We start from the raw sequence: 26202 nt of genomic DNA, 5'->3' as shown, positions 1-26202 counted from the left end.
CCGACTTCGGCTCAGGTCACGATCTCACGGTCCGTGAGTTCGAGCCCCGCGTCAGGCTCTGGGCTGATGGCTCAGAGCCTGGAGCCTGTTTCCGATTCTGTGTCTCCCTCTCTCTCTGCCCCTCGCCCGTTCATGCTCTGTCTCTCTCTGTCCCCAAAATAAATAAACGTTGAAAAAAAAAATTAAAAAAAAAAAAAAAAAGAATCTTTCTACCTCTCAGCTCTGCTTTCTTCTGTGTTAGGTTCCTTCTTAGGCAGGCTCTCTTTCAGTTGAAGCCACCTGATATTAAGTTTATCTTATGCCTATTTGTCAATCGCAGCCAGAGAGGATACCTCCACTCAGTATTTCAGCTCAAGTCCTAGGAAGGAGTCTTGGTGACTTGACGTTGGTCTCATGCCCTCCATGAACCAATCAGTAGAGCCAGAAGGATGGGATGATCTTATTGGCTAGTTCTTGGTGAGGCGTTTTCCCCGGAGCTGGAGCTGGGGCTGGGGCAGAGCTCCGGGATGGAATGATCTGGTTGTCCAGATCCCGATCAGGCGTTTGCCCCTGGATCTGGGGCCGGGGCTGGGGTTGGTTGGGGTCGGAGCTGGGGCCCCGGCCGACGCCGGGGCTGCGGCCGTTGTGGAGGATGTCATGGTGGTAGAATGTGTATCTGTCTGGTGTTCACTCAATCAAGTCAGGTAGGCTGGAAAAGGTGCTTCTCAAAGGAAAACTGAGCTCTTGTTATCAGGAAAAAGGGTAACGGGTGCTAGTCAAGTAAAAAAAAAAAAGCCTAGTGTGTCTTCAAATTTTGCCTCTTTATCTCCTTCAAGACTTGAAAACCTATGCACTTTACATGTTTTCATGTTGACGTCTAGAATTTTTTATCTGTGAGTCAAAAATGTGTAAGAAAAGGTAATTTTCAGAATTGTGTACACAGATATTTTAAAATACACCCATTCTCTCTCTCTTTCATTTGCATATACTAGAATATAAATGCTACAGCAATTTTGATGTCCTCTAACATCTGTGTAAAAAATTATGGACCAGCTCTTTAGTAGCCAAAAATATCAAATTGTTCATTCATTTTTTGAGGGGATCATATCTCTTGTTTACTTTTCAGAGAGAAGTTTACCCTAATATAATTTTTTTTTTTAATTTTTTTTTCAACGTTTATTTATTTTGGGGACACAGAGAGACAGAGCATGAACGGGGGAGGGGCAGAGAGAGAGGGAGACACAGAATCGGAAACAGGCTCCAGGCTCTGAGCCATCAGCCCAGAGCCTGACGCGGGGCTCAAACTCATGGACCGCGAGATCGTGACCTGGCTGAAGTCGGAAGCTTAACCGACTGTGCCACCCAGGCGCCCCTACCCTAATATAATTTATGCCTGAAAGTCTCATCAGCTGTCCAGTGATCTTCTTCTGGAACAAAAATACTTATATGGCTTTAGATTAAAAAAAAAATTTTTTTTTTCCTGTGATTTAAAACTCTAGAGTTAGTCTCTTTTCTAGATTTAATTATTACAAAATTGCTACTCCAGATATCATCAAAGCCACAGCACTCTATTAAAATCTTCTGTAACTAATTATCACAGAGAAAAATAATAATTTCGGAGGACAGTAAGAGGGGGTAGCCTGTAGTTCCTTCGAAAAGAGTCACCTGGCGGTCACCTGCTTCTCCCTTCTGTTGATACTCTGCGGGCCAGGAATTTTCACCTCCTTGGGGCAGTACATGAATTCGCGGTTAGTTCTCTAGGCTGTGTAGCAGATCCCTGTAAATGTAGTGGTTCAAAACAGCTCAGTTCTGTAGGACAGTCGTCTGATATGACGTGACTGAGTTTTCTACTCGGTGTCCCCTGAGGCTGGTGTCAAGGTACTGACAGGGCTTTGTTCTCATCTGGAATTCCGGGCCCTCTTTCGGGGTCACACGGTGGTGGCAGAAGCCGGTGCCCTGCGGTTGTAGGACTGAGGTTCTTGTTCCCTTGCTGGTTGGCAGCCAGAGGCTGCGTCAGCTTCTAAAGGCCCCACACATTCTTTGTCATGTGCCCCCCCCCTTCAAAGCCAGCAGGGGAGAATTTCTTTTGTGCATCACACCCCTCTCCTATTTTAAATCTTGGCCCTCTTCCTGACCTGTATACCTTTGACCTTTATATAGTTCAGGCGGCTAGGTCAGGATAATCTCCGTACCTTCAGGTCAAGTGCTTTGGGGTCTTGATTACCTGTGCGAAGTCTCATCACGTTTGGACGTTTAAAAATTTTTTAAATGTTTGTTTATTTTGAAGAGAGAGACAGAGATAGAGACAGAGAGCAAGCAGGGGAGGGGCAGAGAAAGAGACACAGAATCCAAAGCAGGCTCCAGGCTCTGAGCTGTCAGCACAGAGCCCGATGTGGGGCTCGAACTCCTGGACCGTGAGATCATGACCTGAGCCGAAGTCGGATGCTCAACTGACTGAGCCACCCAGGCACCCCTGATGTTTGTTTATTTTTGAGAGAGAGAGAGACAGAGAGCAAGCAGGGGAGGGGCAGAGAGGGAGACACAGAATCCGAAGCAGGCTCCAGGCTCTGAGCTGTCAGCATGGAGCCTGACGCGGGGCTCAAACTCATAAACTGTGAGATCATGACCTGAACCGAAGTCGGATGCTCAACCGACTGAGCCACCCAGGCACCCCTGATGTTTATTTTTGAGAGAGAGAGAGACAGACAGAGTGTGAGCAGGGGAGGGGCAGAGAAAGAGGGATACAGAACCCGAAGCAGGCTCCAGGCTCTGAGCTGTCAGTACAGAGCCCGACGCGGGGCTCGAACTCCCGGACCACGAGATCATGACCTGAGCCGAAGTCGGACGCTTAATCCACTGAGCCACCCAGGCGCCCCATTACATGTATTCATTTTTGAGAGAGAGACAGAGCACAAGCGGAGGAGGGGCAGAGAGAGAGGGAGACCCAGAGCCCGAAGCAGGCTCCAGGCTCCGAGCTGTCAGCACAGAGCCCGACGCGGGGCTCGAACCCACAAACTGCGTGCTGATCAATTGTGCCAGTGCAGCTGGGCATTTGGGGGCTATTTTAGAATTCTGCCTGCCCCAGTGAGATCCTTGATGGGTAAGACGTTTGACTTTGTAATTTTGTCTCATTTTTGTGAATGGGAGAAGGGCAGTTGTGATGGGGACATGGGAAAAGGGGGCTCCGTGAACAGGACGATGCCTGGATAGGTGCCTTGTCAAGGCGGTGAATTTTAGGAAAACATGGGCTTGGAAGTTGGGGATCAGGCGTTGATTTGCTTAACTCTCCATGCCCACATAAGTCTTTGTACCCCCAGGGCTACACCCGTTCCATTTGGAAACCTGTTGCATCTGTGATCACAGGGGCACCTTGGTGCTCGGCAAATAGATGTGTCAAAGCAGCGAATGGAGCTGGCAGCCAGAGGGTTGGGACTGGGAGGGTGGAAACAGTGACAACAAAAAGACCCTGATGCGAAAGCAATTGCCACTTTCTTCTATCCCCAGACAGGCTTTTTTTTTCTTTTTCCTTTTTTTTTTCTGGAAGAATATTCTGTTTCCCCTCTAGGGAATAAAGAAATCTGAAGTCACAGCTTGCTGGTATCCTTACAGCTGTAACTGTTGCTTAGTAACCAGATCCCCCCTCTCCTTGCGTGTTGCCAAGGAGAGGGGAGAAAGGTAGAGAGGAGAGCACTTCTGAACCTCTTAAAAGCGATTGTCCTACCCACTCCACACAGGACTTCTCGCTTCTGGGAGTTGGGTGGATTGCCCAAGGCCAGCAGTTAAGATTCTAGAAGCAGAGGGACCTTGGTCTCCTTGCCCCAGGCTGCTTGGGCAGGGAACTGGGAGGAAGAGCCTTCATGGGGACGTCTCCTTATAGAAGGAACCTCGACAATCCCCTGTTGTCGTTTTGGCCTGCTCTAGCACAAACAGAGGACGTACAGATGCTCCTGAGCTTTGGGGCAGACCCCACCTTGCTGGATCGACAGTCCCGGTCTGCCATGGATGTCCTGAAGAGGAATAAGAACTTCAAAGCCATCGAGAAAATCAACAGTCACTTGGAAAAGCTGGCCACGTGTTCCAAGGACCTATCAGGTACAGCTTCCGGTGAAATAACTTTTTTGGAGGGGGGGGGAGGTGCTAAAACTGGGTCTGTGATATTAGATGCAAATCACTTTATACTTTCTTAGTATATGATGATGGAGGTGAGACCCCTCAACTTTGGAAAACTTGTTTGCCTGTTTGGAAAGATACAGTAAGACAACTCTTCCTTACAGAGTGTGACATTCTGGTAACTTTGCTAGGTCCGCCTTTGGGCGGTATAGGTGACTTTTTTTTCCATGCATGCACACAGTAAAAAAAAAAAAATTCATACAAGACAGGAGATAACAAAAATGAAGCCTACTCCCCAGAAGCAACTACAGCCAACAGTTTAAAATACATTCGTCTCTCTTAAACACATATGGTTTATCAGTATGGGACAGCATCTATTGACTGGCTGCTGTATCCAACGAAATGCAACAAGTTAGCTCTAATTGTTGTATTTTGCCTAGTAATGTTATGTGTGTCGTTTACATTCTGCTCCTTACCTCTGAGTTTTCTGTGTTTCATCCACAGATGAATTCTAGAAATGGAATTCTAGTAAATGGCATTTACATGGTAGTGTGATTATGTAAATGATTATGTAAATTATGTTCTGCAACTGGTAGCCTAGCTGAAGCCGTAGAAAAGAATCACCAAATGTCCCGAAAACTTTGCTCTTTAATTGTGATACTGTTTAAGCATCCCGGTTTAACAAAACGTATACATTATTGTGTGGATGTGTGTATTTTTCCTGGAGGAGAGACATGGGTAGCAGACTCATGGAGTTTTTTGAAAATGTCTTTATGTTGTCCTTACATTGGTTGAGTATAGGCAGTGTTTTCTTGAACATAGGTATTCTGTTTTGTCGATTCTAAATTGCAGTTTCCCCCCACATTTTAACGTCTTTAAAATCGGAGTGTGTTTCACATGTGGCATGTCGATTTCAGGGCCGCTGTTTCTGGTGTGTCCGTCACTGCGTGGGGTCTTAGATTGATAGAATATTCTGTAAAACCTTGTTCCTCCCAACTTTGGGGAAACTGTCATTGTCTTCTAGCCTCCATTTGCTACTGATTAGAAATCTGATGTCAGTCTCGTTTACTTTCCCATCTAGGACTTTCTCTGTCCTTCGAGTTTTGAAATGTCCCTGGGATATTTCTAGGTGTGGGTCCTTTTTCGTTCTTTCCGCTTGGCTCTTGTTGGCCCCTTTCAATCTAGCTTTTTTTAGCACAGGGAAATTTATCTTTTATTATTTTGTTCCCCTCCGATGCCTTTTTGGTGCTACCATTAAATGGCTGCGCTTCCTGAATTTTTTATAATTTTTTTTTTAACGTTTATTTATTTTTGGGACAGAGAGAGACAGAGCATGAATGGGGGAGGGGCAGAGAGAGAGGGACACACAGAATCGGAAACAGGCTCCAGGCTCCGAGCCATCAGCCCAGAGCCTGACGCGGGGCTCGAACTCACGGACCGCGAGATCGTGACCTGGCTGAAGTCGGACGCTTAACCGACTGCGCCACCCAGGCGCCCCATGCGCTTCCTGAATTTATAACACGTCTCTCTATTTTTCCCAAATGTTTTCTAGGTGCTTTTTCTTCCCAGATCTTTAACTTGGTCTCCAGCGTTGCTTTTATAACTCAGCTCGCTCTTTGCATATTTTAATTTGGAAACTCAGTTTTAATTTCTAGCAACTCTTGTTCTCTGATTCTTTCTTGTCTACGGCAGCTCGTGCTTGTTCCGCATTCGCGCCTGTTCTTGAATGGCATTTGAGAATATTGCAAATTTCAGGGCGTCTGTGTGGCTCAGTTGGTGAAGCATCTGACTTTGGCTCAGGTTATGATCTTGCAGTTCGTGAGTTCGAGCCTCGCGTCGGGCTCTCTGCTGTCATTGCAGAGCCCGCTTTGGGTCCTCTGTCCCCCCCCCCTCTCTCTCCCCCTCCCCACTGCCCCTCTTAAAAGCAAAAAACATTAAAAAAAAAAGAATATCAAGAATTTCTTTCCTAAAAGAACGTCCTCCTCTCTTCTCTGAATTATTTGTTTCTTTGGCGGTTAGTAGATTCATTTTCTTATTTCTCTTTTGTGCTATTGCTCCTCCTTTTTTTTTTAAATAACAAAAAATTTTTTAATGTTTATTTTTGAGAGAGAAAGACAGTGTGCAAACAGGGGAAGGGCAGAGAGAGAGGGAGACACAGAATCCGAAGCGGGCTCCAGGCTGTCAGCGCAGAGCCCGACGCGGGGCTCAAACTCATGAACCCCTGAGATTGTGACCTGAGCCGAAGTCGGAAGCTCAACCAACCGAGCCCCGCTGCCCCGCCCCCGGTGCCCTGCTATTGTTCTTCCTTAATTATCTTCTGATCTTTGGATGGTTTTTGTGCATGAATGAAGAACTAGACTGACTAATCCCCAATAATGGTTAGTGTGTGTTTCCTGAAGTTATCTGGATGTGTTTCCCCTGGAAACACTGCCCCCGCCTGGAGTGGGTAAGTAGGTGACAAGGTGAAGGAAGCCCATTGGGTATGTGTGTTGGAACCAAAGGCAGTGGGACAGGCGAGGTCATCGCAATTGCCGGGGTCCAGAAGGTTTTATTTGGAGGAGAAACTGCTTTTCATTTAATATCCCTGTGCCCCTCATTGCCCTATGTTTTTATTTTCATGTAATTGTTTAAAATATCTTCTGTTGTTTCCATGAGATCGTGGGAATGAGGGGACCGAAGTGTATTTGCAGTGTCCTCTGTTTCTCATAAATGATCTTTTAAAGCTGTGACATATCATGTTTAGTTTTTATTTATTTTTTATTTATTATTATTTTTAAATATAATTTATTGTCAAATTGGCTTACATACAGCACCCAGTGCTCATCCCCACAAGTGCCCTGCTCAGTGCCCATCACCCACTTTCCCCTCTCTCCTACCTGCCCCCCCACCCCCCATCCGCCCTCAGTTTGTTCATGTTTGGTTTTTACATGGTTTTGTGATTTCTTCTGTAAGGTAGTGTAATTAACAAATCATTGTGAAATTCTTTCCTGAGAGGTTTATGTCTGCAATCTCAGCTTCGGGATGGTTTCTACTGTTTGAGAAATTGACACTAACCAAACAGATTTCTTTGCCAGTGAATTTCCAGGTTTTAAAATAACAAGAAAAAAGGACCACCTGTTGATGGTAGAAAATGGCTGATTTGTTTGCAGATTTTTCACTTATGTTTAATTTTGTGTTTGCAATTAATTCTAACCCTAATTCTTAGAATACTGTATATGTGTGTATGTATGCTTTATTTAGGGCTACAGACATTAGCATTAAGTCATTCATTTTTGTTTAGTTTTTAAAGTTTTGATTTTTTCAAGATTTTTTTTTTTTTTTTTTTGTAGACTAGAATCTTTGAATATCTGCTAATCCTAAAAGCATCTCAGTTTTGAGACAGGGTCTTGTTCTCCTTTCCTCTCTCTCCACCTTCACCAACTAAATTTGTGGCCTAGGTTTGGAACTGGGAGAAGAGATTCAGTAGAATAGCAGCCAGTTCCCTTCTTACCTATTAGAATTCAATTATACTCTCATGGGAAGAAAAGCACATTCAAGAGGAATGTGCCTTGTTCCAAGGCTGCCATTTGTCTCACTGAGTAGTTTGTGATGACAGTGGATGCCGTGAAACCTACAGCCTGCGTTGGTAAGCTTATTGGATATTACTTTAAAGTTTTCCGGACCGTCAACCACGAATTTTTTCTTGCCGTGTAGAAGAGTGTTGAAAGACCATAGGGAAACCCTGAGTCAAAAAAGGCAAAAGAAACTGATAAATAGAAATTGGAGAAGAGGAGGATGACAGTTGTCAGGACGAGCTAGCGAGTTGGAGTCTTCTGGTAGTGTATTTCCCAAAGACTCCGAGCAGTGGAACCCTTGTAGAAGTCGTTGGAATATGATGTCTGTATTGAACATCATTGAGCATCAGTATGGCTGTGTAGAGTGGTGTGCGTAAATTTCATTTCTAAGATTTTTGCCAGTTGCACTAAAATCTAAGGTGGGGTTCGGGAATCTTTGTAGACGAGTACCATGCAATATAATTTTCTGTAGTGATGTAAATGTTCTATATCTGCTCTGTCTCATGTGATAGCCTCTGGTCACATACGGCTAGTGAGCACTTGAAATGTGTGACCCATGCAACAGAGGAACTGGAAATTTCATTTTATTTAATGCATTTTAATTCTACTTAATTAAGTTAGTGGCCATCGTGGTGGACAGTGTAGTTTTAGACTTCAGCCCCAGCGTGGTCTTTCTCACCAGCGTAGTAGTTGAGAAGACAGGCAGAGGGAGGGCCCAGGGCTATGGGCATAAAGGTAGCTCTCCAGTCATAAAGATTAGGGTTTTATGGACTTTAATCCTTCCCCATCCTCACACCTTAATGAGCTGGATGGAAACACACTATCTTTGGGAAGAGTGCTGCTAGAGGGTTGGGGACCCTTGCTCCTGACCTGAGTCCACAAACTTAATCGTTTTGTTTTTTACATCTGGGGTCCCAAGTAAAGCGCCTTCAAGATCCTAGCTTTTCGTACCCGGACGGACAATATTCTAATGTACAGAGTAGGGTAAAAGAAGCTCTCACGCTCGGCTCACCCTGGGTGTCTCTGCGCCCGTTTTGATGATTATGGCGACAACGTCTTTGGAGACGCTTTTGCTTTTGCGCCTAGGTGAGAAGTAAAGGGTCTTCCTGAAGACTTCTGCTGTCCTCTAAACCAGAGCTTCTGATGTTAATGGGAGCCATTTGGGACGCTGTTAAAATGCAGATTTTGATTCAGCAGGTTCTGGGCAGGACCTGAGATTTTGCAGTTCTTGCAAACTACCAGCGGAAGCTAGAGCCCATTTGGAGGAGCAAAGCTTTAGTCCTAGAGTCAGGGTTACATACAGCAGTACCCCGCCCCATCTGCAGGGGACACGTCCCGAGACTCCCCGTGGACGCCCGCAACCGTGGACAGTACTGAACCCCGGATGTCCTATGTTTTTTTCCTATTCATACATCCCTATGATAAAGTTTAATCAGGGCCCAGCAGGAGATTGAAAACAATAACTCATATTAAATAGAACCGTTATAACAATCTAGACTGTAAGAAGAGCTAGGTGAATGTGGTCTCCCTCGCTCTCTCAAAACACTTTATTTGTACTCTCTGGCCCTTGTGATGATGTGCGACGATAAAATGCCTGCCTGATGAGGCGACGTGAGTCTGAGGTGGGCACTGCGACAGAGCCTTAGGGTACTACGGACCTTCTGCCGATTTGTGAGCAGGAGCACCGTCTGTTTCTGGACTGCAGTCCACCGTCGACCTTGTAACTGAAACCTTGGAGAGGGACACTCTTAACTGCCTTTCCCTGCCTCTCACGGCCACCACCAGGTGGCGGCAGGCCCACCGCTCTGGCCGCCGTCGCTCTTCTCTCCTGAGGACTGGAGCCCTCAGTTTCCTCAGTTTCCTCATTTTCCACTATCTGATTCACTTAGAATGAGGACCATTCCAGGCCTCTGAGGCCTTCCCTCCAGGGCTTCAGTGGGAGCCAGCTGCGTTGTGTTGTGCACAGCACTCGGAGGACACGAGAAGCTTCTCTGTGTGTGTGTGGGCTTCCCCCGTAGACGGAACTTGGGGCTCAGAGGCCCTGGTTTGTCATCTTACCAACCCTCAGCACCGAGATGGTGCCCCACTTTCATACATACAGGAATCGACCTAAAAGATGTCCCTGATATGTTTTCCTTATTAAAAAAGCAATGTATTCTTTTTAAAAATTTCACAAAGTATAGAAAAGGAAAACAAGAAAATATTATTTTTCCATAATATTACCCCCCCCCCCCCCCCCCCAATTAATATGTTTGTTATTTGGTCATTTAGTCTTATTCCATGCTTTTAAGGTTATGCATTTTTCTTTTCTTTTGTAAAAGTGAAATGAGTACATAAATTTAAATTGATAAAATGTGTGTACTAAAATTTAACCAGTTGTGCCTTTTTTAGCTTGAAAGAAGAATTTCAGGCAAAAATGAAATCTCTTTCTGAAATGGTTTGTTTCTATGTTCTAACACTTCTGAGCACGATTGCAACTCCAGAAGATCTCTTTTCGTTCTAAGTTTTGATTTAATTTAATTTTTTTCCAAAAATTTTTAAATGTTTATTTATTTTTAAGAGACAGAGAGAAACAGAGCACGAGTGGGGGAAGGACAGAGAGAGAGGGAGACACAGAATCCTAAGTAGGCTGCAGGCTCTGAGCTGTCCTCACAGAGCCCGATGCGGGGCCTGTGAGATCGTGACCTGAGCCGGAGTCGGACGCTTAACCGACCGAGCCACCCAGGCGCCCCCCCAACTTTTAATTTTAAATCTGCTTATATATATATCTAGTAAACCTGATCATTGTAGAAAATTTGTAAAAACAGAGTTTTATGTAAAAACAAACATTTATTGTAATTATACTTTGGCATATTTTATCCAGTCTTTTTTTGTTATTCAGCACTTACATAATCATCTTAAAAAAAAATCTGTGATTATAATGTATAAGCAACTTTATATTCTGATGTTTCTCTTGTCTCTTATTAAGCTTATGGAGAATTTAGAACAAAACAGATTCAGAGTAATAAGCAAGTCGCCTGTGTCTGCCCAGAAATACCATCATCAGTGTGTTAGCACCTTTCCTTTTATGTGTCTTTTTAAACAATTTTTCAAGTTTACTTATTTATTTTTGAGAGGGAAAGAGAGAGAAAGAGAGCACGAGCTGACAGAGAGGCAGAGAGAGAGAGTCCCAAGCAGGTTCTGCACTGTCAGCACGGAGCCAGATGTGGGGCTCAAACTCACAGACCACGAGATCACGACCTGAGTGAAACCAAGAGTCGGACGCTTAGTCGACTGAACTGCCCAGGCGCCCCCTTTTACACACCTTTACATTGTTGATATCATTCTCTGGTTTCTTCCTGACATGTGGAATTTTCTCTGACCCACTGCTTGACTATTCAGAACCACACAACCATGCGTTTATTATACAACCGCATCTAATTGCCTGTATTGTCAAGCTTAGTATATTTCTGTTCAGTTTCAAGAAGACTTTTATACTAATTTCCCTAGTGGAAGAATGATGTTCTAGAAAAGCTGTTAATGGCGTGAGGTCGGGCACACGAGACTGATGGAAGTTGCTCCTTTTCCAAGGGTCCTGTTGTTTTGTGTTGTTCTATGAATTTTCACTGTTTTCTGTGTGTTCGTTGGCATCTTAGGATGAACTTGGGAGGGCCGATCTGGGGGTGCTAGTCAGTCAGTGTTACACCACATACACGTTTCCTGGGTCTCTGGCTGAGGTGATGTAGCTCTTCCTTTGTCACGTGGTTTCCATTTCTTTTTCTGTGGAGGATGGTGCTAAAGTGGGTCTTGCTTCTGTCTCGCACCTGGAGGTCTCTTGAGTAGAGGTCAAAGTGCGTTTGTCCCCGATGTCAGTATGTATTGCTGTGTGTGTATATGTGTGTGTGTTTCTGGTGCTCTGACTTGATGTGTTGAAAGGGGATCCAGGTGTGTGTCAGAAGGCACAGCAGATAATGTTGGAACTGTGCTTGGATCCTGGGTCCCTTTCACCATTGTTGTGTGCTCCCTGACATGCTGTGCCTTCAGTTTGGGAAGCCAACACCCAAGGTTTGCTCTCAAGGAGACCAGCTTATGGAGCCAGTTTTGCTTGTGTTCCTTCAAACCAGGAGTGCTTGGGAATTTACACACTCTCAGGGCAACCTGTAGCCACTGACACACTGAGGTGAGCATTTGAAAGCCCGTCTCCCTGACTTCTCATGGGGACACCTGTTAGGAGTACTCACGTTGGAGCTCCCCTGTGGGTTCAGGCAAGGCCACCTGGCTTCCTCCCTGACCCCTAATCTGCTTCCCCCATTTCTCTGCTGGTCGCCTCCTTCATGAACAGCTTGCACACAAATCCTTGACTTGGGGCCTGCTGCTGGGGAAGCTGATGAAGACAGGATGCTTTCAATCTTTTTCTCATTTTCAACTAGTTCATCTCTTTTAAAGCGTCCCTGCTCTATTAGAACAGGACGTTGAATATTCGTTCGTCTCTGCACGATGTGATGGCACTTGACGCCGTGGGCCAGGCCCTTTCCATTGGGTGTGAAAACACACATCCTATGTGCTCAGTAAGATTCCGTTGTAAGCACGAGCGCTTTCTGAGTTATCACCTGATAGCAAAATAAAACATTTGCCCTTTTCAACATTGTCTCCGCGGAGGTTTTCTAATCATGGCGACTTTCTCAAGTAAATGGAACCAAGGGGGTATGGTCTTCCATTCTCTGGCCAGAGAGGTGGCTCCTTCCTCTTGGCTTTTTCCTGCTTGCCAGTAAGACTCACGGGTAGCTGGGGTATGGTTGGATGTTACTGTGGTGCTAAGCCCTCCTCTTGCTGTCTTACTTCCCTGAACCGTTGTTATGTCAGTTATCTATAGCCATGTGACACATCGCTCCCCAAATGTAGTCTCGTGACGCAACCAGCGTTTATTTCGCTCATGATCCTGTAGGTCAGTAGTTTAGGCTGGGCTGTTCTCGTAGCTTTAACTGAATTCCTCCAAGTGTCTGTGGACGTGCCAGTCTTGGCCAGGCCCTTTCACGTCTATGGAGCCTCAGTTTGGACAGCTGGACTGATTCCTCTTTGTTCTACGCTGTCTCTTGTCCCCCCCAAGGACGAGACTGGACCTATTCCCATGGCAGAGGCCTGGGTCTCAAGAGAGCAAATAGAACTAAGCCAGGCCTCTTGAGACCCCGCCTCAGAACGAGCATCAAAATCACACCCACTGCATTCTAGAAGTCCAGAAGCCAGGCCAGAAGCCAGGGTGGGGAGGAGAAAAGGCTCCACCTCTTGATGGAAGGTGATGTGAAGCCACCTGGCAAAGCACGGGCGTACACGGAGGGGTGGAGAGCTGGGGTGGTTTTTGCAACCTGCCACGGCTGTGGTCCCTGTATTCAGAAGCATCGTCTGCTTGTTTTGTAGGACTGACCAATGGTGATGGACCCGCTAGTGAGACCGACACTTTCCGGAAGGCCACTGAGCAGCTGGTCAAGTACATGAACTCAGGAAACCAGCTGCTGCATAAAAACTTTCTGAAGCAAGAAGTTGTTCAAAGGTTCTTACGCCTCCTTTCTTCTCTGCAAGGTAATTTCGCTCGCAACGTTCGGTTGTGCCAAAGATGATTTATGCTCACTAAAACTCTTTTCTAGTATCCTTAAAATTTTTTAAACATTTATTTATTTTTGAGAGACAGAGAGAGACACAGCATAAGCAGGGGAGGGGCCGAGAGAGAAGGAGACACAGAATCTGAAGCAGGCTCCAGGCTCTGAGCTGTCAGCGCAGAGCCCGACGGGGGGCTCGAACCCACAAACCGAGAGATCATGACCTGAGCCGAGGTCAGATGCTTAACTGACTGAGCCACCCAGGCTCCCCCTGTTTCCTAATATCTTTAAAAAATTAATTAAAAAAAATAAAAGTGATGAGCTACATGTAAAACATTCCAACAGCACAGAACATTATTCAGTGGAAAGTCTAGATCATGCACCTTGAACTTTAGTCCCTAAATCCCATCCCCAGCATCAGCCTCTGTTTCTGGTTTGTCATGTATCCTGCAACAGTTACTTCTGCATATATGATCGTTTTTTAAATACCACAGATGTTTCTCTCTTCTATAGATAGTGGCTAATGTTGGGATATAAAGTTATTGTAGAATTGAATGTAATTTTTTTCATTAGGGGGAAATCAGGAAAGTTCTAGAAAAGAACTTCAGAGACACATTCTAGATAAGTAGGGAAGATTCTAGAAACCCTAAGTAGGTGAAAGTTAGTACTTTTAAAATTGGGCTGTAATGCATTCACTTGGACCATCCAAAGGGCTGAGATTTCTTACTTTTCCAGAGAATGCAGGAAGGACTAGCCAGTGGAAGAAAATGCTCTTCAGGGTATGCAGCAGATCTTTGTGTTTCAGGCTTGGAGTTTTGCATTTGATCCTTAACCTCTACCACTTACCGGATCTGTGGCCTTGGACCAATTATTTAACCTCAGGACCTTCGGTTTCCTCAATCCTGCGTTGGCTAGGGTCCCTACCTGCTGAGATGATGGGCGTAGAGTGCCTCGTCCAGGGTCCTGTTTTTCTCGTTTTCATATGACGATTTTCAGTATTAAAGTGAGTGTTTGTTTTAGAAATCTTTGAGGAAGGTGGGAAGCAAAAACCAGCAATGCACATTAAGTTGCTCTTATTTAGGGGACTCCTGATTTCTTCCCTTCTTCTCTTCCACCCTGCTTTCTTACTGCCAGGATCGCCAAACTGCAGAATGCCAGTTGAATTGTAATTAAAAAAATTTTTTTAATGTTTTGTTTTATATTAGAGAGACAGAGAGAGAGCGCGCGCACAAGCAGGGGAAGGGCAGAGAGATGGAGACAGTCTGAGCTGTCAGCACAGAGCCCGACATGGGGCTCAAAACTCACGAACTAACTGTGAGATCATGACCTGAGCAGAAGTTGGACGCTTAACCTACCGAGTCACCCAGGCGCCTCGAATTATAATTTTAGATAAACAATGAGTATAGCTTAAGTGTGTCCCAAATAGTACGTGGAAGATTTAACTGGCATCCTATGTTTTTATTTGCTGAATCTGGCAATGTGCTTACTGAGGACCTCTTTTAGAAGTTTCCCGTCCATGGGCTATACCAGCGTCACGAACCGGGATAACATTATCTTTTCAACGTTTATTTATTTTTGGGACAGAGAGAGACAGAGAGAGACAGAGCATGAACGGGGGAGGGGCAGAGAGAGAGGGAGACACAGAATCGGAAACAGGCTCCAGGCTCTGAGCCATCCGCCCAGAGCCTGACGCGGGGCTCGAACTCACGGACCGCGAGATCGTGACCTGGCTGAAGTCGGACGCTTAACCGACTGCGCCACCCAGGCGCCCCAAAGGGATAACATTATCTTGTCTCTGATGGAATACATCAGAGATCAGATGGAAACCCTTGGCATCTCGTGATGTTGAAATTAGGAATTGAGGGTTAAACCATCCTCTCGCTCCCAGCCGGCAACTGTTGATGTTGTAATTATTCTTCAGTGCCTCGTTGCATTTCAGTGTTCCTTAAGCAGAAGACACTCTTAATATTATGCAAGACTTAAGGCAGGCTCTTGCCCTTCTAACCTCTGAAGAGTGGCCTGACTTACGTCTTCTTCTAAGACACAATCATCTTTCCGCCCTCCTTCGGGGCCAGGCTCTACTCTCCTTCGAGTGTTTCTAACCCTCCCAAGAGGGTCACATGGCCGGTGCTGCTATTGATGTTTATGAGTGGCCGAGTTGTGTGCTCAAAGGAATGGCTTGTTTCTGTCTTCCCCGGTGCTTACAAACACTGACCAGTAAATTCCTGTTAATTATGCCTAAATGTGTTGAGCGGTATTTGCGTTCAGAAATCATATGCACCTTTTTTGGGGCGTGTGGTGTATTCTTATTTTTCAAAGAAATTCCTCCTGACCTGGTCTGTGACATTAACCGTGACTGCGCCAACACCTTCATCAAGTTTTTGCTGGAGAAGCAGAAGTGGCCTGAAGTGCTTCTGCTGCTGACCCGCAAGGTAAATGGGGAGCCGCCCCTGGGCGACTGCCTCCTCAAGGGCTGCAACTTCTCCGACCTTGACCTCTGCGCCCTCATCCCCCGCCTCAGCGCTTGGGACCCTCGGAGGATGCAGCTCCTGGGCTGCCTCATCGACAGTGGAGGTGAGAAGGCCCGTGATGAGCACTGGAGGCTTGTCCCCTGGGATGTCAGGCCACCGCTGGTCGCGGGGCTTTCACTTGGTTTTGGAGAGTCCTCTAAATGTTGCCCCATTCTCTTCTTGGGGAGCGTCTCATTTTGCAACAGTGGCCCGGTTAATGCCCTGTCGGTTGGTGCTGGCCTGTAGGAACTCTCTGCGTCTTCGTGAATTCCACTTACCTTTCTTGTCTTGTCCTCTGCCTTGTGTGAGGAACCTCAGGTGCGTGGAGGGGCCCTTGGCCCTGGGTGTGGCCCACGGCAGTCTTTTCCTTCCGACGGCCGGCCGGACTCTTCCCTCCGCTCAGGATGCTGTGTGCATCCCTGTCAAACTCTGGCATTCTTTTCTTGTCAGTGGACTGAGATTTGGTGCTTGTTTTTAAAGAAATGGCCAAATAATTGCTGGGTGGAAACATCTGCTGTTGTAATCAGCACAATCACTGTATGTGGCTCAGTGTATGTCTGGAGTGAGCCGTCGAGTTGGTCTTCCTTCCTTCCTTTCTTCCTTCCTCTCCATTTCTTTCTTCCTTCCTTCCAACTTTATTTATTTTTGAGAGAGAGAGAGAGAGAGAGAGAGAGAGAGAGAGACAGAGCATGCATGCAAGCGCGGGAAGGGCCAGAGAGGGAGGGAGACACAGAATCCGAAGCAGGCCCCAGGCTCCGAGCTGTCAGCACAGAGCCCGATGCGGGGCTCGAACCCATGAACCGCGAGATCATGACCGGAGCCGAAGTCGGACGCTCAACCGACTGAGCCACCCAGGTGGCCCGGATTGGGTTTATTTTAAAACTAATTTGGGAGCACCAGCCTCCTCCCACTTCCCTCTCTTCCCCCATCTCACCCCCTCCCCCCCACCCCCCAACTAATGCCACTACTGATTGTGTGGCTTGGGGCATGCTATTTCTGCCTTCATGTCCTTTATAAAATGAGAATGATAACAGCCCCCCATTCTTAGGTTGTTTTGAATATAAAATGAGTTCATGCATGCAGGTTCTTGGAAGAGCACCGTGGCTGTGTGGTTTTCTGCTTGCTTGGCTGTTTAAGGGGGAAGGCCGTTCATTGGTCCTCAGCTCTCAAAGTGCCACACAAAGCCTGCAGGCGTGGGCTGTACCCACATTTTCCGGGAGGTAGATAGAATGCCTCCCGTAGTTTAATGTCTTTAAACCCTTTCCTCGAGCAGAGCGTTACTGCTACCTTTGCCTGGACCCTGGCCGTCATGGGATTTCCCTTTTGTGCCCGAGTCAGCGAGCACTTAGGAAGCGCCTCCCTGGAATCGGGTTCTGGGGGGGCAAGGACGGAGTGAATGTGTGGCTGCCGGGGGGCGTGTGCGGAGTGTAGGGGTGGAGGTCGGCAGCCTGCGGTGCAGAGGGGGTGTGGACGGGGCTAGAAGGAAGCCGATGTTGGGGGTGGAGAGGTGTCACGGAAGATGGCATTTGAGGGTAGAAGGGCATTCTCAAGAAGAAGCTTGGTAGACGCAAAAGATGCGGGCAAGCCATGCTCGTACCACCTGATCACCGCTGTGTGTCAGGTAGGGCGGCAGGCAGGCCCCGGGATTTGCGTTGTTCACGGGCCCTGTCCCCGCTCCCGGGCAGTGCTGAAGATGTGAGGGGGAGCAGACGAGTGGGGAGCGGCACGGCCCGCAGACTTGGGCTTTCACCCGGAGGGCTCTGGGAAGCCTTCGCCTCCCAGAAGGGATGGTGGTAAGAGGGGCTCAGAAGCCGGGTCGGCGTCCGCTCTCGGAGTAAGTGGCGGAAGGGGGCCCCTCCTCCTCCGGTGAGCCAGGCTGTACCCCGTCACAGGGATGCAGCTCACGGGTGTCCTTCTCTTCTGCCTCCTCAGCCTTGCCCGAGGGTCTCCAGGACAGGCAGGAGACACCGCTTGTGTTGTGCCTGAAACACGAGGACTTTGAGCTGGCTTTTCTTCTCTTGACCAAGGGTGCGGACCCCCGCGGCATCACCCTCACGGAAGGTGATACCCCTCTGCATGCAGCGCTCCACATCTTTTTAGATATCAGAGGTAGGCCTTTATTTATTTATTTAAAAAAAAATTTTTTTTTTTCAACGTTTATTTATTTTTGGGACAGAGAGAGACAGAGCATGAACGGGGGAGGGCAGAGAGAGAGGGAGACACAGAATCGGAAACAGGCTCCAGGCTCCGAGCCATCAGCCCAGAGCCTGACGCGGGGCTTGAACTCACGGACAGCGAGATCGTGACCTGGCTGAAGTCGGACGCTTAACCGACTGCGCCACCCAGGCGCCCCTCGGCCTTTCTTTTTTAAGCAGTCTTCTCCTCAGAGGGGCAGCTGGGCATTAGAACTGATGCCGTGCTTTTTTGTCTTTCCTGTGGGGAAAGCCAGCGCTCTGAAAAAGGCCCATTTCTTGGTCAGGCCCACCTGTTGTCTCCCGGCCCCTCGCCCATAGCTTGATGAGAAGGGGCAACCGTCACGGTGAATGGTCGGCGCGGGTTGATTCTTCACCTGGCTGTCCGTAGCCGACAAATACTTCCCGGTTATCAACACCATTTTCAGGGGCCCTGACAAAAATCTTATGTCAGGAATGCTATGAAGCTATTTTAGGGTTTCTCAACCTTGACCCTATTGACATTGGGACCAGGCGATTCCTTGCTGTGGGGGCTGTCTCGTGCATTGTAGGATGTCTAGCAGCATCCTGGGCCTCTACCCATTAGATGCCCATCCCGCCTCCCAAAGTGTGACAACCAACGGTGTCTCCAGACGAGGCCCGGTGTCCCTCGGGGAGCAGACCGCCCCTGCTTGTGAACCCCTGGGCGGTCAAGTACTCGGGGGAATTTTCGTGCTCTGAGATGCCCCTGGCTGGCGTCTCTCCAAATCCCGGGGTCTCTGTGCCCTGGGGAGAGCGACGGAGCACTCACACGGGGTTTGGTTTGTGTCTTTCAGCTGACATCGGTTTTAACTTCCTCAGCCACCTGCTGGATCTCTTCTGGTCCAACCCCGCTGAATTTTGCTACCTCAACCCCAACACCCAGGACAGCAACGGTAACACGCTGATGCACATCCTCTTCCAGAAGGGCATGCTGAAGCGCATGAAGAAGCTAATAGACCTGCTGGTGAAGTTTGACATCAACTTCAACCTGAAGAACAAAGAAGGCAAAGACGTGCGGCACCGGATCAAGAAGAACGATGCCCTGCTCTTGGCCTGGAACAAAGCTCTGGCGGAGTCCAGGCACAGGAGCCGGCAGGACTCTGCCGCCCACCCGGGGAGGCTCCCGAGGCCCGCCGCCCCCGGTCACACGTCTCAGCTCAGGTCCCAGGGTTCATCCAAGTCTCTGTCGTGCAGCATCAACGCCAGGACCCTGCCCAAAGGAGCTGTGGTCCCCGACAGCTGGGAGACTCTCCCGGATGCACAGGCAACGAGGCAGGAGCGGGGGGCCGTCAGGCCCTGCTCTCTGAGAGACCGGCTGGTGCGGGACATCACGGGTTTAATTCAGCAGCTTGAACCGAGTCCGTCCCTCCCAGAGGACTGTTCTCAGGGCTCTGAGCCTCTGGAGACAGGAGCTGGTAGGGAGGTAGAGAAGGACGAGCTCCAGCGAGCCCTGGGGGCGCGAGGCTCTGACTCCAGTGGGAACAGCCACACCATCCTCGAGGCAGGGGGTGGAGTTGCTGAGGCGGGCCTCGCGGCCTCGCGGCTCGTTCCCGCTGGCCACAGAGGGAGAGAAGGCAGTGACGATCTGGACAGCTGGAGCACGCAGGAGATCGAGGCCTGCCTCCAGGACTTCGAGAACATGACATGGGAGATCGAGTGCACTTCGGAAATGCTGAAGAAGCTGTCCAGTAAGGTGATGACTAAGGTCATGAAGAAGAAAGTCATCCTAGCCATCCAGCAGCTGGGGAACGGCGAGTGGACCCAAGGCCTCCAGAAGCGGCTGAAACATCTGAAAGGAAGCATCCGGCTCTTCGAGGCCAAGCTGGACAAGGGGGCCCGGATGCTCTGGGAGCTGGCCATCGACTTCTCCCCTCGATGCAGCGAGAACCCGGAGAAGGTCGTCACCCCGGAGCGGACCCTGCACTGCCCGGAGAAGTCGGGTCGGGTCTACACAGAAATCATCCGGATCTGGGACATCGTCTTGGACCACCGCAAGCTGTCGGACTCCATCAGGGCCATCTGTGGCGCCTATAACCGGGGCCAGTCCTGCGTCCTGCGGAAGAAGCTGAAAGGCATCCACCAAGGCCAGGCGTCGGCCAACGCGAAGGTCCCCAAGCGCATACCCCGCTGCTACGTGGAAGACACGGGGGCCGAGAAGAGCCGGCGGCACGCGGACCCCGAGTACTTCCCGCCCGCCAGCGCGGTGGAGACCGAGTACAACATCATGAAGTTCCACAGCTTCAGCACCGGCATGGCCTTCAACATCCTCAACGACACGACGGCCACGGTGGAGTACCCCTTCCGGGTGGGCGAACTCGAACACGCCGTGATCGGCCTCAACCCCAGGCCGCTGGAGCCCATCATCCTCATCGGCCGCAGCGGCACCGGGAAGACAACTTGCTGCCTGTACCGGCTGTGGAAGAATTTCCACGGCTACTGGGAAAAGGCTGGGCAGGCGGGAAGCCCGCTGCTGACCAGACAGATGTGGCTGAAGAGAAGGCTGGAAGTAGACCCCGGAAAGGAGGGTCCAGGTCCGGAGGAAGAGGAAGACGAGGAGGAGGAAGGGGAGGAGGAGGAAGAGGAGGAGGAGGAAGAGGAGGAGGAAGCGGAGGGCTCCCGGGAGGTGGAAGCCGTGGACGGCACAGACGAGGAGCAGGACCCTGAAGCCCGTGCGGGGGGACCCGGCGGGGAGCCGGGGGGGCCTGGCCGGGGGGCCGAAGCGCGCACCCCGGAGCATCTCCGCCAGCTGGAGCATTTACATCAGATCTTCGTGACCAAGAACCACGTCCTGTGCCGGGAGGTACAGCGGAATTTCATCGAGCTTTCCAAGTCTACCAAGGCCACCAGTCACTACAGACCCCCGGAACCCAACGTCCACAAACTCCAGGACCTGAGGGACGAGAACTTTCCTCTGTTTGTCACTTCCAAGCAGCTGCTCCTCCTGCTGGATGCTTCTCTGCCCAAACCATTTTTTCTGAGAAACGAAGACGGCAGCTTGAAAAGAAGCATCGTGGGGTGGTCCACACAGGAGGAGGTGACCATCCCCAATTGGCAGGAGGAGGAGGAGGAGGCCGAGGCGGACGGCGACAATGGTGAGGAGGAGAGGGCGGCGGAAACGCGTCCGTGCGACAGCGACCCCCGGGTGTATGTGACATTTGAGGTGTTCGCCAATGAAATATGGCCCAAAATGATCAAAGGGAAAACCTCCTACAACCCTGCACTGATTTGGAAAGAGATCAAATCTTTTCTGAAGGGGTCCTTTGAGGCCCTCAGCTGCCCGCAGGGGAGACTCACGGAAGAAGCGTATAAGAAATTAGGGAGGAAGCGATGCCCCAATTTCCAGGAAGACCGGAGCGAGATCTACGGTCTCTTCTGCCTGTACCAGCAGATCAGGTCTCAGAAAGGTTATTTCGACGAAGAAGACGTTCTGTACAACCTGTCCCGGAGGCTGTCGAAGGTCAAGGTGCTCCCGTGGTCCATCCACGAGCTCTATGGCGATGAGATTCAGGACTTCACTCAAGCCGAGCTGGCGCTGCTGATGAAATGCATCAGTGACCCCAACGCCATGTTCCTCACGGGGGACACGGCCCAGAGCATCATGAAGGGGGTGGCCTTCCGCTTCAGCGACCTGCGCTCTCTGTTCCACTACGCCAGCAAAAGCACCGCGGACAAGCAGTGTGCCGTCCGGAAGCCCAAGAAGATCCACCAGCTGTACCAGAATTACAGGTCCCATTCGGGTATGTCCGGGCTTCGTGCCTGCCTGCAGGGGAGGTGCCCGGGCGCTGGCCTGGCACTGCTGGGCCTTGGCAGCTGAAGTGAGGGGAGTATCTTGGAGTCTGTGAGGAAACGAGCCCCTGAACGAGAGACCCTGTGGTTTCGGCTGCCGCTCATCCTTAGGCTGATAATTCAGGCTGCAGCCGAGTGGAAGGTGCGTCCTAGGGACCTTGCCATGACGTGAGAACATTCCAGGGGAGCACTGAAAGTGCTTGAGAACGTCTGCTAAAACACTTGGGAAGCAGGAGCCCGTGCCATATAGGGCAATATGCCGATGACCAGTTACTAATCCCCAAAGCGGCACTTCTCTCCAGGAGAAGCCCAAAGAGAGGGCTAGGAGGCAGTCGGAATAGCACACACTCAGGTGCTTTTAACTTGAACCTCAGTTGTGCCCCTTCCTGGCGCCAGGCAGCTGATGCAGAGCACCTGCGCTCGATCCTCACAAAAACCCTGCCGGTTAGGCATCCTTGCCATTTTACAGAGAACACCAAGGGGCAGAGGGTTTGAATAACACGACATCCGCGCCGGAGTCCTTCCTTTATGGTTTATAGAATGCTCGCACGTACACCCCCCTGTGTCCTGCATGTGTCCGTGAACAAGAGAGTATCGTTTTACACGCTTAGAAACTTTATCTGATGGCATCGTGCCAGACATACCTTCCTGCCACTTTGCATTTTCGCTTCATGCTATGTTTTGAGATTTCTGCATATTGACAATGTGGAGCTCTAGTCCCTGCCGTCGTGACTCCTGGCGGCGTCCTATTTTATGGCTGTACCACGATTTGTTATTCATTTTCCAGTAACGGGCATTAGGCTGGTGGCAGTTTTTCACTGTGATCCCGGAGTGAACCTTCCTGAGCAGATCTCTCTGGATCTGTGTTATAGCCTCTTGTTTGCTCCTGGGGTAGGTGCGAAATGACATCTGGTATGGTTTGAATTTCCATCGTCCTGAGATGTGGCATCCTTTCCTGCGTTCACTGGCTACTCGGTATTCTGTGAATTGTCTGCTCTCCTGTGCCCGCCTTTTTTAATGAGTTGTTTTTCTTACGGATTTGTTCAGAATTTCATTGGTTAGGATCTTAAGTAGTAGCTTTAACAGGTATCTCTTAAAGTCCACATAAGACGTACTAGATTTTGGAGACGTTATAACAGATGCCTGTTATTTCTGAAGTTAATGGGACCATTTCTCATATTTCACCATTTACGTCTGATGTTTCTTGGAGGATTTGATAGATGCTCTTTTTCTAGATGCATCTCAGATTGGCTTTGGTTTGGTGGAAAGAGAAAATACATACATACCACACATACACATAGACATGCACACACACACACACACACACACACACAGTGAAATTAGATTAACAGTCTGATTTGTTCAGCCAAGGAGTCAGAAAATGATCGGAGGGCAGGTGGCCTCCCAGAGTCCAGGAACACCACAGAACTCAGCCCAGCTTCCCGGGCTCCAGAAGACCTCACAGATGTTGTATTTGAATTGTGGGACCTGGCTGGGCCTGAGCAGTTCAACTTCTTGTTCTTCTGTGGTCTTATCCCTGAGACTTGGGTTGTGTAGGAAGAGCTGGCACAAAGTAATTTACGCTCTTCGTAGGAAAGAGAGCCCTGACCCTTTTTCATCCGTTCAGGAATCATTTACAGAGCTCCTACCCTGCCTGGCACTGTGTGTGGACTGGATGACTCCCTCTTTTCGTCCCCAGGGAGTGGCTCCAGTGGCACCCATTTTGTGTCGTTGGATCCAGTGGCTGGATCTGGCACGAGTAGTTGAATGAGCTCCTCATTCTGGTCGGCCCCCTGGTTCGGCGCTGCTGGTCCGGAGCCAATAGCCTTTATGGTTGGCATGGTAGAGCCTGGCAGGGGGAGCTGTTCCTGGGACCAGTTCTGGTTACTCTAAGTGACCCGTGAGGACAGCGACTGCATAGACCCCACCTCCCACCTCCTCTCTTGGGATCGAGGGAAGACTGTGTGTATACGTTTCTGGTTATAGAACCAGGAAAAGCCCAGATAAGATGTACTAGATTATAGAGACTTTGTGAAACACAGAAAATGTTTAAAAAAATTACAGGCTACCTGTAGGGCCGCTCACTGCTAATGTTTTGCTTCATGTCCTTTGGATCTTTTAAAAATATACATTAGGGGCACCTGGGTGGCTCAGTCGGTTGGGCGTCCGACTTCAGCTCAGGTCACGATCTCGCGGTCCGTGGGTTCGAGCCCCGCGTCAGGCTCTGGGCTGTTGGCTCGGAGCCTGGAGCCTGCTTCCGATTCTGTGTCTCCCTCTCTCTCTGCCCCTCCCCCGTTCATGCTCTGTCTCTCTCTGTCCCCAAAATAAATAAACGTTAAAAAAAATTTAAAAATATACACGATATGCATTTATCATGCACATGTATGTATTGATTATGTGGTGAATATACACTGTGTTTAGTGAATATTTTTCCTTATGCTGTACTCTTTTTTTAAAATTGAGATTCATGTAGTGCAGCATTCACCTGTTCATTTATTTTTTTATTAAAAAATGTTTTTAATGTTTACTTATTTTTGAGAGAGAGGGAGAGAGACAGAGTGTGAGAGGGGGAGGGCAGAGAGAGAGGGAGACACAGAATCCGAAGCAGGCTCCAGGCTCTGAGCCGTCAGCACAGAGCCCGACGTGGGGCTCGAACCCACGAACTGTGAGATCATGCCCTGAGCCGGAGTCACATGCTTAACCGACTGAGCCACCCAGGTGCTCCCACATTCACTTGTTAAAAATATGGAAGTTAGTCGTTTTAATATACACACGAGGTTGTACAACCGTCACCAACATCTAATTCCAGAACATTGTCACTCATCACCCCAGAAAGAAAGCCTGTACCATTAGCAGTGACTCCCCGTTCCCCTCACCCTCCCTCCTCTGGAAACCACTAGTCTACTTTCTATCTCTGGGTTTGCCTGTTCTGGACATTTCATGTCGTAGGAATCGTCCAGTATGTGGCCTTGGCTACGTGATTAGCATAGCGTTTTCCAGGGTCCTCCGTGTGGGAGGGTGTGTCAGAATTTCATTCCTTTTTACGGTGGAACCATCTTTTATTCTTTGGGTGTGCTCGCTTAAGTTTCTCTAGAAGGCATTGAAGTGGGTTCCCACTTATCACTGCAGTGAACACTTCCCTGCTCTTTTCTGATGCTCCCATGAGTATGGATCTCTGGCCTTTGCTAGCTCTTAAGGGGGAGGGAGCCTCAGTAGCGGCTGATTTGCTTTGACTCAGTAGTTTCCACCTGTGGTCTCACGGTATACATCTAGTAATATTACTATTGGATAGTAAAAGTTCTCCTTATTATTTGGTGATGATAGCAATTGAGACACGTATGCCCATTTCGTGGCGTTTTACCAAGGACGTAGTATTCTATCTGGTGTTAGGCAAAGGACACGTGGCCCCTGTGAACAGCGGAGAGACCCAAGATGATCTGTGTTCAATTCAGCTTCAAGTCCTGTCACTTGGAGGGGTTTGCTAACTTCTTGGACCTGGGAGTCTCTGCTCATAAAGGTGGGATTGTCTGGTCTATCTCACTGGGCAGTCCTGAGGATTAAATGAGATAATTTTATGAAGGTGTTTGTTGTGCGGTGGTGTTCAGCCAGCTGACCGGCTAAGATAGGACAAGACAAGACAGGACAAGACGTGACAGGAGCTTAGTGAGAAACGGGTCCCAGGGAGAAAGCTCTTCACAAAACCCTCTCTCCAGCTTAGTCCTATCTCGGCTGGGTATAAATGTGGTGGAAAGGTGATGGAGGCCTTGGCTGCTGCCCCCAGCTAACATCCAGCACTGCAGTTACCGTGGCAACATTTCCAGTGCTCCAAGCTCCAAGGGTCAGAATCATTGTTGTCTCCTCACCATCTATACCAGCCCCTTATATTAGCATCCTGACAACACTGATTGTTCAAATTACATTTCTGCCTCGACATTTCTTTATGAGGTGTTTTTCTCTAATATGAATGTAGGTCGAGGATGAGATCCCACAACACCTTAGCAACGCGTCTCTGCCTTCATCCCCTGTCCCCAGAGTGATTCCGCACAGGGCCAAAGTGGTAACCTAATGGGAACCCGAAATTGGCTTGCAGTGATCCATACTCTCAGGGCCAATGCTGCTTCTCAGGACAAAACCACACACACACACACACACACACACACACACACACGCACAAAAACAGAAAAAAACCCAGTCATGTTGTTGTGTTGTTCATCGTGTGACATGTGTTTTCTCTTCTATGTCAGGAATCCTTAATCTGGCATCTGGAGTGGTGGATTTACTTCAGTTCTATTTCCCAGAATCCTTTGATCGCCTCCCCAGGGACTCTGGCCTCTTTGATGGTCCCAAACCAACTGTCCTGGAGTCTTGCAGTGTCAGCGACTTGGCAATTTTGCTCCGAGGGAACAAAAGGAAAACCCAGCCCATTGAATTTGGAGCCCACCAGGTGAGCTTCTGGGGAATGCGTGTTGTGAAAGAA

General features: G+C 48.9%; 1 protein-coding gene across 2 annotated transcripts in view; it reads left to right on the top strand.

The window, feature by feature from the left end:
* Window positions 1–26202, top strand: part of TRANK1 (tetratricopeptide repeat and ankyrin repeat containing 1) — an 80554-nt gene that overhangs the window by 24916 nt on the left and 29436 nt on the right. For both annotated transcript variants that reach the window (XM_040479728.1, XM_040479729.1), the window contains 6 exons: window positions 3901–4071; window positions 13038–13199; window positions 15536–15790; window positions 17659–17835; window positions 18734–21676; window positions 25970–26169. In XM_040479728.1, the coding sequence (XP_040335662.1) occupies window positions 3901–4071; window positions 13038–13199; window positions 15536–15790; window positions 17659–17835; window positions 18734–21676; window positions 25970–26169 (3908 nt within the window). The remainder of the gene's footprint in view (window positions 1–3900; window positions 4072–13037; window positions 13200–15535; window positions 15791–17658; window positions 17836–18733; window positions 21677–25969; window positions 26170–26202) is intronic.

Source organism: Herpailurus yagouaroundi, unplaced genomic scaffold (genome assembly GCF_014898765.1).
Source record: "Herpailurus yagouaroundi ecotype Mexico unplaced genomic scaffold, PumYag 159, whole genome shotgun sequence".
Lineage (NCBI taxonomy): Eukaryota > Metazoa > Chordata > Mammalia > Carnivora > Felidae > Herpailurus > Herpailurus yagouaroundi.
Note: the sequence above shows the minus strand (reverse complement) of the source record. Positions and strands in the feature narration are given on the sequence as shown.